The sequence below is a fragment of the Embiotoca jacksoni genome, unplaced genomic scaffold (genome assembly GCF_022577435.1).
Source record: "Embiotoca jacksoni isolate LCO1_2020_lvr unplaced genomic scaffold, fEmbJac1.0.p SCAF_19, whole genome shotgun sequence".
NCBI lineage: Eukaryota > Metazoa > Chordata > Actinopteri > Embiotocidae > Embiotoca > Embiotoca jacksoni.
The window spans coordinates 9,630,734-9,645,160 of record NW_027185329.1 but is presented as its reverse complement, the minus strand read 5'-3'; the positions used below and the strand labels follow the sequence as shown (position 1 = coordinate 9,645,160).

The window sequence follows — 14,427 nt, the reverse complement described above, 5'->3', positions numbered from 1 at the left end:
AACATTGGTAAAGCAGTCTGTAAAAATGAATATGCTAATTTGATAACTAACTCAATACTTTACGAAAGGTTTCTCCGACATTAAATCTCTGCAGCCATCTGAACGCAGCAGGACAGATGTTGATCTGTAATCAGACAGTTGGATGCACACCTCTGTCCACTTTGTTTACCCTCACATAATATATTATATATCAAATTTGAAAATCGGTAGGTCAACTACTACTTACCCTAAACTGATATAATTAGTCATAGCCAGAACAAAGAACAACATGCCCCTATACAGGCAAAGACTAATGTCCTACCCAGATCAATCAAAGTAGTTTAGCACTGGTCAACCATGGATCGATGAAAGACTCTGCCTTGCTACTGTACCCCTACCAATCCAACAGGCCTGACAAATACCTGTAGCTGCTCACCCATATACAGTAATACACATCTATTCGCACTTAACCATTGACACTGGTCGTTGTTTGGTCCACCCTTAAAAGTGGCTGTGCAAAAATGATTGTGAACAGAGTTTCAAGACAATAATGACAGCAAAGAAAACTGAAGTTGTTAGCAATAGTCTGGCAGGGCCAGGCGAGCAAAGAACCCTTGTTGGGAATGAAACTCCTGTACCCCTAAAACATAAAGACGTTTAAATTCTTTACACTAGCAGCTTACGCACAAGGTTGAAACGACCCTCGAGCTTTAATCAGCACAGCTGTGTACCTCAACATTTCCCATCAGAGACGAAAAGATTGATCTTATATGGATTAAACGCTACTCCCTCTACCCTAAATAAAGACTGTCCTCCCATAAAAAAAAAAAACAACAACAACCATAGCACCTTAAGATATTTGGGGATTCAAAGCAAAAAGAGTGAAAAAGGAACTTGACTTAACTTGAGACTTTATTTATGAAATTATAATACTGTACTGATATTGTACTCCTACAACTGCACTTCTAGGTTCACAGGTCTGGTTTTCTCCCAAGTCCAATCAAAGCCACAGCACATCAGCGACTTCTTTTACAATTTTAATGTTCCAATTGTACCATTCTTACCCGTGCAAAGTGGAAACGACTGACGCATATCTTGTTATGCATTTACAAATAACGAAACCCTTTTTACTAAAATTGCTTTTCTTGCACTTAGGATGTAGTTTAGTCTGATTTTCTAATGCAGCCCAGAATGATGTATAAAATAAAAAGTGGTTTAGTTTTAAATATTTAAATTGTAACTCCTTACTAAAGTTCTGTATTATTGTAAGCTATGTTTTTGAACTTTTATTTGTTTTGCAGTCATCATTGTCCACATGTTGTTCCATATGTGCTCTCACACTCAGTCTTCCTAGTTCTAGTCTTTCATGATTCCTCCTTCCAACTTTCTTTATTATCTCAGTGTCTCTCTTTCCTTTTCCCTTGTTCACCGGTGCTGTGAACTGTCTTTCCCATACACTGCAGGCGTGGTTATACCCAAATCCAAGAGGGAATTACAGAGAAAACATCTCTGGTTACCACCGTCTCTGTGGCTATGCTTCTTACCAATCTTTACAACTGGTCTGTTTGAAGTCATGAATGAAAAATTGCAATACTCTCCAGTGGGTGAGAGCTATTCACTGGCAATTAGAAACCTCACTCAAGTGCTGCATGCAAGCGTTGGGCTGTATTCAGTCTTTCTGCTTCTTATTTCTGTGATCAAACGCTTTAATCAAGCGAGTGCAAATGTTCTTAAAAAACAGAGGAAGAAGGGTCAGGCAAAGAGCTACACTTGCACAGAATTGTAAATTTGCCATTTCTTAAATAAATACCAACAGTGACTGTAAAAGAGTCATTCATTTAAGGTTAAAATAGTATCCATGATAAAGTGATAATTTTCTGGCAGGTAAGGTTTACAACAAAAAACAAACTGCGTAATGCAGGCTGCAACTTTCAACAAAATTGAATATTGAGTCCAAGTTCTCTTGGAATGTCAATGTGTCACCATAACTTCTAGTACATGTTAAAGACTTGTCTCAATATGTAAAATCAATGCTTCAGTTAATAATCCGTTCCTATTTTGCAAATTTAAAGATAGAAAAGAAAGACTGCAGTTAATCGTCTTAATAATGCATGCCATTCTTGTTCATTGTTGACCATGAAATCATTTGATGACAAAACAATCTCAACACAAAGTCTGTTCAGCAGCTCCTCTGGCCATACTTGTCACCTGTTTTACAGCTGATTTGTGATACAAGTTTATCACTGGAACAAAGAAATGATCGGGATAGATGGTGGCAGAAAAAAACACAATAATGTCGAACATTCAAATTAACCATTTGCGACTTGACAACCCGAGTCTCAGGCAACACCATGAAGTGGTTTTAGTCTAGCTGAGGTAGGACAGTTCACAACTGTGCAAACTCTCCTCATATGCTGGTGAAGATCATGTAATACAATCAAAAACTTCTTGGCAGCTACTATATGGACTTTGTGGTGAAACAATTTCATTAACAGCTTTCACTTTGCCTACATATAGCACAAAGTGGACTGGTTCTGGGAGCTTTGCAATAGCAACTCCGTATGTCCCTGTTTTCCCTGATTATTTTTCATATATCCCCAGTAAGGTATAGGTTGTAAGAAAACTTATTCGTCAAACCCCAGATTGAGGTAATAATCAAGTCGTGCTGTTCTCTAAAAGGGAGTATTTTCCCAAGCCACTGTTGAGAGAACAAGCCTGCTGACATTGAAGATAAAACCATCTGTGTGAATCACAAGGATATTCCACAGAGAGCTGCTCTCTGTGATATTGCAAAGTAAAAAAGGTGATTAGTCTACAATTTGCCAATTAATTGCCAGGATATTAAGCTTAATTGATGTTCAGAATTAAAAGCTAAGCTCGTCACGGGCTTGACTCCATAAATGATCCTTTGAATAAGGCGTTAGCAAGCAACCCCACACTAAAACAAACCCACACAGGATTTACTTTTTTCCCACTGCCTAATAAGCTTAACTTCCACTTCCTTTGCCATCCTTTTTCTCTTTTCCAATCTTACAAACCCATACACCCAACCACTTAGACAATTACAGAGTCTGCTCATTTTGCCTTGGGAACTTTTTACAGTTTATGGCCAGATAGTGCGCTTAAGAAGAAACAATTTGCTACAGTCATGAAAGAGCAGCAAAATCTGACCATAAAATAGTGCTCCATGTGGCGTAGATATCACAAGGCCTTGTACCTTGAGGTAAATGATCAGCCTCATACCTTTTTCAATTTACGAATATTGCTGTTATCTATCAGTCATGGTAAAAGACATTGAAAAAGGCAAAAAAGAGATCACCTTCTCCTCTTGTTTCACAATGGCATAAAGTGTTACTCTTTATCAACATCCCTCTATTTCTCTGTCATTTAAAAACATAACCTGCTGAAAAAAATTAAGAGCTCCTCACACAGCAAGTGTGACACAAATGGTGCACGTACATGTATATCTCACTCCTTAGAAAATGGGAAGAGAAGGGGTTTAACGTATAGGTTTTCACATGGATCTTTCATCAAAATGTGGTTCCTCACCCACCTGAAATATGGAAAAAAATGGAAAAATTCTAACTATATATGTAAAAGTTTTCACATAAAACAATATAAAATTATGATCCAACATTCAGTCATTACACCTTCAAATAATATGGGTTTAGACAAGCATAAGAGAATTCCAAAAGTACACTGGCTGATGTCAAGTTGACTTTGAGAATGGCACTTATTTGCCAAATGTTCTTGAGCACTGCTCCAAAAAAACCCAATAAAACCATTTGTGACAACTGGGTGTCTGTTTTAGGAAAGAATGTAAGACTGGACTTTGCTTAACCCTCGTGTTGTCCTTGGGTCAAAATGACCTGGCAGCTGTATTCAACCAAGTTCTATTTCATTTCTATATTTTTATATTTTTTTGGGATCATTGGTCATCATTCTTTAAAGAAACCCTCACAGCCTCCTTGTCACCAATGATCCCAAGAAATATGAAAATAAAATAGAACTTGGTTGAACACAGCTGCGGGTCATTTTGACCCAAGGACAACACAAGGGTTATAAAACAGCAAACTTTTTTTCAGATTCCCAAATTGAATAAATAATTACAATAGAATTCACCTTTGTAAAAACGCAAAACATGGGATGTGCTCAAAATGAAGCATTCTTTGTAAGCATCTGTTAAAATCCGTATGCCCTTAAGTTGCCACTAAAACAAGACTAAATACCTTAAACCTCACTTGAAATAAACAGCGAACAGACTTTAGCAGAGTTGTCAACAGCTGTGTATAAGGAAAGAAAGTGATGACATCTGTGCCAGAGTGCTTTTTTGAGTCTTATGATGAATAGTGACAGAGTACTAGAACAAAAAATAACCATGTCGATCATGTTCAAGCCATCATGTGCCCCTCTGGATCTGTTTGATGTCTCTTTCAAACAAAGGGACAGAAACCCCCCACAGAACAGAACAAAGGCACACAACACTTTCCATATAAATGTGGAGTGGAAAGAACACTAAAACCAGAGTAAGAGTGAGCAGATGTGCCCGACACAGAGATGACACCATGTCGTCGGTCTTTGAAAAACCCACATGTGTCTGATGTTGGGGACATGTAAAATGTCTATCGTCATTCGAGGAGCAGAGAGGAAAGGATCTGTGGTGCTGAAGCTGTTCGGTCTGTTGTCACTTTCTTTTCTGCTGGTAAGTTGTCAGCAGTGCCACTCCTGCCACCTTCTGGACTTTTTTTAAGGACAGATTGAATGCAGCAGAGGAGGACGTAAAAACACAGTAGTCAAAAGCATACAAGACAATAGACGTCACCCTAAAAGCTACACGAAAATTACTTTCTAGTACTTGTGGGTGAACTTAACTTGACTGACTAAGAGATTACTAGATATTCACAAATTAGTTTGTGTAGCTTGCGCAAAAGAAAGGCAATAAAAGGTAAAAAAAAAAAAAAAAAAAAAAAAAAAAAAAAAGTGAAAGGGGAATGAGGAGAAATCTAACAAATACAGAGAAGGAAGGGAACTAAGGGTGTTTTAATGTTTGGTTCAGACCTTCAGATTTTCCAGACCAACAAGAGGTGGTCTGAGTCTGGATCGAAGGGAACTCTGCTATGGACTTTTTGGAGGGGTCAGACTTTCTAACCAATTACAGGAATTTGAGGTAGGCTATTGACACCCCTTAAACAATAAAAGATAAAAGGTGAATGAATCGAAAGAGAAGTAAAAATGAGCTGCTCTAGCACAAGAGGAGAGGAGGAGACTTGTTTTTTGGTCTGATGAACAAAATCAAAAGTCAACTTAAATAAAAGCATAACAGTGTCATGTCAGTGGCAGTGGTAGGTAGTCAATGATAGTAATGACATAATAACAACAGTACAGGGGAAACAAAATTAATCGTTCACTTTTTTATCCAATCAAACAGAAAAGGCTACTGGGTGAAATGACAACAAGCCGACATCAGACGCACACACGTCTGCAAACCGATCTTTGTCAAGTATAAGGAGATGCAGCCTACGTAGATGACTACAACAGAATGTATGTCCTCCAACATTCTTTAGCCCACTTGCAAAATTGCAATGTGAAACGCTAATTAACCAGATCAAATGCACACAATGTAACAAAAACAGGAACTTTGGTTTGGACCTCGATCCAGATTTACAGGTTTGAAAACGCCGTAAATGATCACGGACAACAGGTCTGGTATGCAGACTGTGTTCCACCAAGTTAAGGAGCTTACTGAGACAGAGACTCAGACTGCTGAATTGACATAGTATTGGTACCAATAACCATATTATGAATGTGAAGATCTAGCAAGGACAAATGGGACACTGTAAATTATATCTATTTTTCTCAAGTGGGGCAGACAGGGACATATTCTTGTTTCATATTCCTGTGGATAGTTTAAAAAGTAACTTCAAAGTTAAAACTTAAAAAAAAAATAATCTTTTAGTTAACTTCATCCCAAGTGCAGTAAACAGAATTAATTAAATCAATACATTGTGTGATCACTGTTCATAACAACGGCCGTGTTATGGAAAGGAGTCCATTCATCTATCATCTATGCCCACTTTATCTCGAACAGGGTGGCTGGAGTTTTCCCTCAAGCTATTAAAAAAAACAAAAAACGGTGGGTCTTACAGTAGAAGAGATTACCAATCTCACCAAGACCAATCTGGAAAACGGTGGTGGAATGAAATGATTTGGAAGTGATACAGTAGGTAGAAAAGCATCAGAAGGATCCATGGTTCGCAGTATCAGGGCCTACACATCCTGGGTTCTGTCTGACCCATATTCCAGAGCCAGGAAATTTGTCCTCACCACCACCAACTCCACCAGCAGCCCGGTCCAATGCAGGTTAGCTATGGAGAGCCTACAGATCGTGATCCAATGCGACCCAGTGCTAATTCCCCGGTGAAAGCCACCCAGTCAGTCCAGCAATGCCTCAAAACCTCAAGGTTTATATGAACAAGCTTTACTCTGAATGAGAACCCAGGAACTAGGCCGGTAATAACAGACCTGAGGAAAAAAAGTTTTGACCAAAGAGAGAGCGGTGAACAGAGACTTACCCCATTCGCCCCCTCGTTTTCTTTCCCTGCAGGTTTTGGGAGAATGTCGAACATGCTTCCTGTAAAGCTATGTAGTATTTATTACAGCCTCCGTTTTTGATGGCTGGGGTCATATAGCCTGCTGTCTATTTATCCTAGAGGTCATTTACTACATTAGGCCTGGTTTCGGGGCCAAGAGAGGAAGAGAGGAACGAAATCTAAGATGCAGGAACTAAATTGGTAGCAAATGTATAGCCTCCGACTTGCCCCTTGGCCCTAATGCGTTTTTCAAGTGCTCGCTCACCGTGCTCCAAGATGCGGGGACGGCTTGCCTCTGAAATAATATTTCAACAGTGGTTACAGACGCAAAACCGGCGCCATCTCTCAGCTTGGGTTGTTCCCTCCAAAGTGCAGCATAAGGGATTTTCATTTTATTTCTGGGAAGATATTATGCTTTGCTGTGTAGTGGTGGTTATCCTAAGTTAAGAAACTGAGGACCAGAAGGTTGCAGGTTCCCAGGCCGAATGGTAAAGCAGAGAGAGTTATGCTATCCTCCTTCAACAGCCATTCCACTGAGGTGCCTTTGAGCCAAGCATTTAACAGTTTCTCCAGTGGAGCTGTGCACTGCCTTCAGTAGTAGACTGTGGTTGTACTGGGCCGCTCCCAGGTTGGATGAATGTAACTGTGCAAATGTGAAGAAGGGCGTTGCTGGAAAAAAAGAGCATGTGTGCCCAAATCCCCCAAAAAAAGGTTAAAAACAGACTTTGGTGCCGGCGACCAGGCTGCCCACAAATGTCAGAGAGTGAACTGCTAAAGTTATATAAACAAATTGAAAAACACACCTCATGTTAATGAGAGGTCATTTACCCCTATTTCAATCATTCAGGTTAGTCATTTTACAAAAAGGATTTGCGCACTTTGAGATCAATGCATCAAAGATGTTTACATGGAAGCTAAATCGTTATTCTGCTGCAGCTAAACTCTCTGAGAGAGAGAGAGAGAGAGAGAGAGAGATGACTTTGACCATCTCATTTTCATTTAAATGGCTCAGTGGAGTCTCATTTGTTTTCTGCTTTCCAACAGCCTCAATAAAAGCCAATGAGCTGATGCAAACAGGAAAACCTAGTTGTTGTCTTATACAAACAGCATATGGTTTGCTCAGTGCGGCTGCACATGGCAGCACTCCTTCGACTTCATTTGCTCCTCTGTATCAAGTTGTCCTCATACCATCTGGGCAATTACGAAGTTTCCTAATCTAAGTTTCTTTTGTCAACACTTTGCAAAGCTTATTTAAGTGTCATGTGCAAATATTCGCAACATTCAAAGTGATTTTTACAACACATTTGAGTCTCTATAGATGGCACTTTTTCAGCTTTGGTAAAGGCAAATGTTACTTTGGCAACCTAATAAGATCTATTTACTGTTAATATATTCTGTAGCAGTACCACACAAAGAACACCAAAACCAAACCAAATACAGGTTTCAAACTGCAAGTGCATCAAACAGGTATGAAACATCACAAAGTCCAAATTAACAGAAACTTTATTTCCCGTTTGTCCGCCCTAACCAAGCCGTCAAGTCGCATCAGAACAGTTTTCTTTTTTTTTTTAAGAGGAATTTTATTTTTTTTAATTACTCTAGACCTCAAAGATTGTAGAGCAGGATATGGCTTGCTGTAATGCTGGGCTCTGATCAGCAGCCATGTGTGTAGCTGTCAGGATGTTGCAGATGTTTTAAAAAGATATAACCTTCCCCAAGGCAAAGTGAAGTTAATGGCTTGCCAATTTATAAACACCTGTCACACAGCTAAGATTAAAAAGCAGAAAGGTTCCAAAGATCCTTATTTTTGTTTTTCTTTATTTTAGGCTCTGTGGATGTTTTTACTGTTTCATGTCTTCTTGACAGCATGGAGGTAGAACTATGACTGCGAAGGGAGGAGGTGATTTAGTCCCGGCGTCACCTCTTCAACCTGAGGGACTCTTGCCGCTGAAACTCTCGGAAAACGGCATGAAGCTTTTTTCGGTGTTTCTACCCTGCATCTTGCAACAAGAACGTTTGTTTGTGTGGCTTCAAAAGGCTTTACTGAATACATGAATTGGATCTCCGTGTGAGGACTTGATATAAAAGAGTCTGTGTGTTTATCTGATTGCCTGCAACCGTTTACTGCAGCAAAGTGAGATTGATGTTTGTCACAGGTGCCTCTTCCATAAAGGAGCCAAGCAAAGTGTATCTATTCATGATTATTTGGTAAATCAAACAAGATTCCGGAAGTTTTGTAACACTCCCGTAAGTCTTAGTCTGCTGGCCCACTTCCATTTGCACCTTATCTGGAGGACTGTGGCAGTGGTCGATTCAGTCGAGTTTCTGAACGTTCACACAATGACCACCAGGTGGAGTAACGCTATACAGAAAAGGTGTGGAAAGTATGAGTATTTCAAATATAATGGGTCTGTTTCATGATGTATTTTTTTTTTTTTTTTTTTGCTATCTTCAGCCTTAAAGCCTTACTTTCATATCATGGTTCATATTATTTATTGTTTTTGCCATCTGCCGTTTCTTTCTAGTTTTCTTTGTGCGTATTCATGTTTTCTTTTACTTTTCTTGCACCTATGATTTGCAGGTAAATATTTACCATTTCATACAGGAACATGTATATTGGAGGAGACGTGCAGGGGACAGGTTCGGTTCTTACGTGCTGGAGCAACACATCTGCTTGCAAACGACGATAAAAAGATTTTTCCGGGGATTATCCTTCAACCCATTCGGTCAGGTTCTCAGACATTTTAGGTGTTTTGCTGCCCTCTACCTAAAACAAGACTGTCCTGTATCTGCTCCATTACTATGTAGAGCAGGTTGTCAAAAGGTTTCTCTTTACAATCGCCATCAATATTTTCAGTCACGTTGCAACTTGTATTGATGTAAATAGGAATTATTTCAAAGTCTAAACAGATTGACAGTTGTTGTTTTTTTTACAAATATATATTTTAGTTCAACAGAATATAAATGGTGAACAAGAAATAACAAAGCAAGTGGCCAAGTTGAGAGTTCTTAAAATTGACATCAATAAATGTTTTGGTATCAAGTCTTTAAAAGTCCAGTTGGTTTTTAACAAGTGGCTTTGATAATCACATTACTAGAAAATAGACAGTCTTACCGGGTTTCTAATTTGCATAATGGTGCCACATGGTGTCGTCATGAGTCTCTGTTGTCAACAGTGTACTCTAATTAATAATCATTATCCTCTTTCGCCTAGGAATTGATACTTGTATGGAACAAGATGAGGTGCCTTATCTATACAACGTTTCATGAACTACAGAAATATGTTAGTCATCCAGAAGCTGCTCCGTTTGTTGGCTCAGTCACTTTCTGAGGAGTCACTGGAACTGGTAGAGGAAGATGATTCGTGTTTCCTTTTCTTCTGTCTCTTCTTGTGATGCTTCCCGTGCTCTCTTTTGTTCTTTTTGCTTTTCTTGCTGTGGCTTTTTAGTTTTTTCTTCTTCTTCCTTTCCTCTTCGTCAGATGATGAGGATGAACTGCTGCGCTTCTTTTTCTTTTTTGAGGACTCCTCATCACTCGATGATGAATCAGATCTAGGTAAAGGAGAAAATGCAGCTGGGATCAATCCAAAGCAATGTCTTCAATATTAGACGAGTACTACGAGTAAAATAATCATTGCCTCAGAGTGTGCGTCTGATTTCACTCCGTAACACCTAATTTTCAGTTTTAATGTATCCAATCACGTAATAGAAATGTGAGGCATACTTGAAATTTCTGTTTAGAAATGACTAATCAAGTAAAAAAAGAGGGATTTTCCGGTTTAGTGCGACACCAGAAAAACAGTAAGGCAGGTAAAAGATGACCTTTTCCGTGTTAATGTATAAAAAATGTAATCTCTGAAAACGTACCGTTTTTTGGACTTTCCGTCTTTGCTTTTCTTCCTTTTGTGTCTTTTTTTTCTGTCATCATTGTCATCATCATGGGAACCTAGCAGACACAAATGTATAGTGAAAATTGAGAGCATTTTTTTCAACTGGAAAAAGAGCTGCCCATATCACAAGTAGCACAGCACCTGTAATATCCAAAAAAACAATGACTAATACATCTATGTTTTACCATTGTAACTGTTTACAGCACTAGTGCCACTATGATTGCTGCTGTTCACGTGTACAATGACAAAAATCCCCAAAACGTTGTATTTAAAGGTGAAGTCAATGAACATGGAGAAAGATTGTTGATATTTGAACTGGTGCAGTGATTCCTACTGTCGCCTTTCCGTCTGGAGTTCGCATGTTATCCCTGTGCCTGTGGGTTTTTTTTTTTTTCCTCTGTGTACTCTGGCTTCCTCCAACCTCCCTAACGTGACTGTTAGATTAATTAGCGATTCTAAAATGCCGACAGAAGTGAATCTGAGCGTAATTGGTCTGTCTTTCTGTGCCGGCCTTGTGATGGACTGGCGTCCTTGTGCAGGGTGTACTTTGCCTTTGCCCAGAGTCAGCTGGAACAGACTCCTGCTTAGGATAAAGCGGGAATAAATGATGGCCGGATGTAGAACATAATAAGTGAACAGTCAAAACGAGCAACAGTTGGTCGTTCCGATTGTTTTTACAAAACCACCGTGACCGAAGAGACAAATGTAGGTCGGAAGCAAAGCCAACAAAGGAAAATAACGTTCCCTGGCAAAGCATTTCAAATTAGGCGTCGTCCTAAACGATCCCACTGTGCCAGCAAAAGTTGTGTTTTTAGGTCCTCTTGGCTATAAAAAACCCCTTCTGGGAACAAATATCACGATGCACAGCGAACAATGACAAAGCGACCAATATAACCAGCATGACCTACGTTGTGCGTCAGCAAGCTGCCACTCCAGTTGTCACAGCGCAGCTAACGACGCAGGGAGGACGAGACCGTTTCTCAGAGGCAGCACACCAGCTCCAGACAACGACACTCATCACTCTCCTGCTACCGTAGTGTACGAGGGCGTGCACACCGCACAGGGTATGAAAATGATAAGTCGCTGCAACGGCCACTGAGCAATGATCAGAAAACAGTCATCCGAATTAACAGCAACGATCTCTCGCAGGCTTTGTTAGAAGCTGGCGGCTCGCTCTGAATCGCCGCATGTAAACGAAACAACAACTAACTCCGCAAATACACTCAGGCTAAATATGAACATGAACGCCGGCACAGAGTATTTAACTCAACATTTTTATGGACGCACTCGCTAAAAAAAAAATGTTAATCAGACTGTCGTCAGCACGTCTCACTCATTGCTGCGTTTAGGGGGATGCGCGGCGTCTGCACGCCGAGCTCACGTCGATAAACAGGATCTGACGTCACCCACCTGTCAAGCAGACACGGCAACCTTTGCTTCCGTCTTCATGCTTTTCAACTCTTGTGCGTCCGTCGACCAGTGGGGGGAACCTCAACGGTGTGAACGCAGCTTCTGACATTTTTCCTTTTTTGGCTGTTCCTTAGCCGTCTCTTCTCCCGACAACGCGATTATTTCGAGGTGTTCAGCATTTGTCCCAGCGTGTCGGGCTCTATGAATCCGTTTGTTTGTTTCCCTTTTACGGAGCCCGGGCTGTGTGCGCAAACGCTCGGGTTGTTTTTTTTTTTCTGATGTCGTTTTGTGAGGACATATCGGCTGAATTTTGCAAGAAGATTATTGGATCGGGAGCTCCGAACATAACTCCAAGTTAACTCGGGCTCTATCTCGCTTTCACTTGACAGGAGCCAGAAGAGAAAAACACTTTGTTATTGGTAAAGTTACGCAACTTCTGGATTGAGTTTGAATTTATAAATAAATGTCCACCAGCGATGCAAATTGCACGGGCACGCAATATCGCACGCTCCGGTCATTATTTGACACATGTTGAACATTTTGAAAGTCGAAGAAAAACAAAAAGGAAGGTAAATGAAGCCTGACCTTTACGATGCTGGCCACTTCGCCCCAGCTTCTCGCTGCGTTGCACCACGGGCGCCTCGTCTTCTTCGCTCTCCTCCGTGCTGGTGCTGCTCACGTCCAGGACGATGTCTTTCTGGGGGTCAACTCGGACAAAATTCCGGCACTCGAACGTCAAGTGTCCCGCTGATGTATGAAAGTCAAAGAAAGAAAGCATCGATGCGTTACTGTGAGCAGAGCGGGACAATTTCTTCGTTGAAAGTTTTGAATTATAAAACATCATTTCCATTTTTAACATTAAAAACATTGCAGCTGCTGTATGAATCGGCAGAAAAATGTTTGCAGTTAATTGTCATTTTACAAGTCACGACCAACATTTTATTTTTTTCTGAAACCAATCCGTTATAGCTGCACAACATCCAAACTGGAGTTTTACTTTTACCGTGATACTATAAAACCAGTAATTAATAATAATAATAATAATAATAATAATAATAATAAAAGGGGGGGTAACAGCATCACGCACATTTCCTCCTTTAACTTGAAATTGAACTGGTAAGTTAAAAGTTTCACTTACGATATCCACATTTCTTGCACCCGGCTCTGATGTTGTCCTTATTAGGACCTGCGAGATAATAAAAGAGTTCATCGATGTTTGAAAGAATCACGCGTACGTGTCCAAATACAAGATGAACAGACCATCCGGCGGGTAAAATACGTGCAGAACTGCATTTACCGTCATTTGTTACGACGCTCGACTCTCGTTTAATACAAAATAAACCGCGGCTGTAAGTACTGCTTCATAAGACACCGACGGAAACGAAGACTTTTCACAGCACGGATTATTATTTTTTTTATTTTTAAATGTTTGTTGGTCTTCGGAGCTAACGTTAAGCTAACGCCAGCACCACTTTTCGTAACCATGACGTTACTGTCCCTAGTTTTGTGTGTGTGTGTGTGTGTGTGTGTGTGTAGTTTACACATTGAAAGATACAGAACATGCGAATTTATAAGAGTTACAGGATTAAATTCAAATATTTACCCGGTGCAGCCATTGAACCTTCCACGATAAAGCAGGAAAAGTACAAAACGTATGATTGTTTTAGCGCGCACCAACCGAATTCCTCCAGTCCTTCCGCAAAATAACCTCGACCGGAAACATTGTTTCTACGAACTTGTGTTCCTACTACTTTTGGTCTTCTCTCCATTAGCGGGTGGGAAAACCGGGTTAGTGGTGAATTATCGCCACCATCTGGACGGCGGTTTGGAGCAGTAGACCGCATTATAGGCTACCTGGTTTTTATCATCTGAAGTATTTTCTTCATTAAAAGCAGCTTCACTCCAAAGAAAGCTCCAAAGAACTGTGGAATGTTTTAAACCATAAAACCTGAGAGACACTATTTTAAATGCCTGTGTTAATCCAGCGATTTGGACAAAAGCAAAAGCTGCGTTTAGAAAAAGAAGTGAAGAGGCAAAATGCTCTCTCTCCTCTGTATTATACACTTGAATGAATAATAAAAGCTAATGTATTTTCATATTTTTCAATGTTTATTTGATGATCTTAAGGTGCTGCATGGACAGGGGTTGCTATATGGTGCTTAAACATTTAAATCATCATATACTGTGAATTACAGTATATCTTGTCTGTGTTTCCAGAATTTTCATGCATCAACTTACTGTAGTAAAACAATAATAAGCATTTTCAGCAATATTTGCAGCATGCCTGATTGCTTTCCCAGTAAAGCCAATTGTGGTTTTTGTCAGGGGTTAATTTAAGGCAGCCAGAGTCAGACTGGCAGATGGAAAATGTTGACGGATGCAGGGCCCCCAGACATGCTCTCATCATCATGTCTGTGGCTGTGACATAAACACAGGCTCACACACACATTCACACATACACACCATCTAAAGCCTGATCTTTTGATGATGCCATCTGCCTCAGACACTGCCAGAATTAATACTCCAATTCAATGTATTTAACAATAACAATAACAATAA

The 14,427-nt window shown here is 40.0% G+C and overlaps 1 protein-coding gene across 1 annotated transcript; it reads right to left on the bottom strand.

The window, feature by feature from the left end:
- Positions 1-8,054: 8,054 nt before the first annotated feature.
- Positions 8,055-13,577, bottom strand: srek1ip1 (SREK1-interacting protein 1). The gene is made up of 5 exons (XM_069153408.1): positions 13,472-13,577; positions 13,007-13,054; positions 12,454-12,615; positions 10,436-10,514; positions 8,055-10,120 (listed from the first exon to the last, which is right to left on the bottom strand). Exons 1-5 carry the CDS (start codon positions 13,482-13,484, stop codon positions 9,886-9,888), a joined length of 537 nt encoding a protein of 178 aa, XP_069009509.1. The 5' UTR covers positions 13,485-13,577; the 3' UTR covers positions 8,055-9,885.
- Positions 13,578-14,427: the final 850 nt, after the last annotated feature.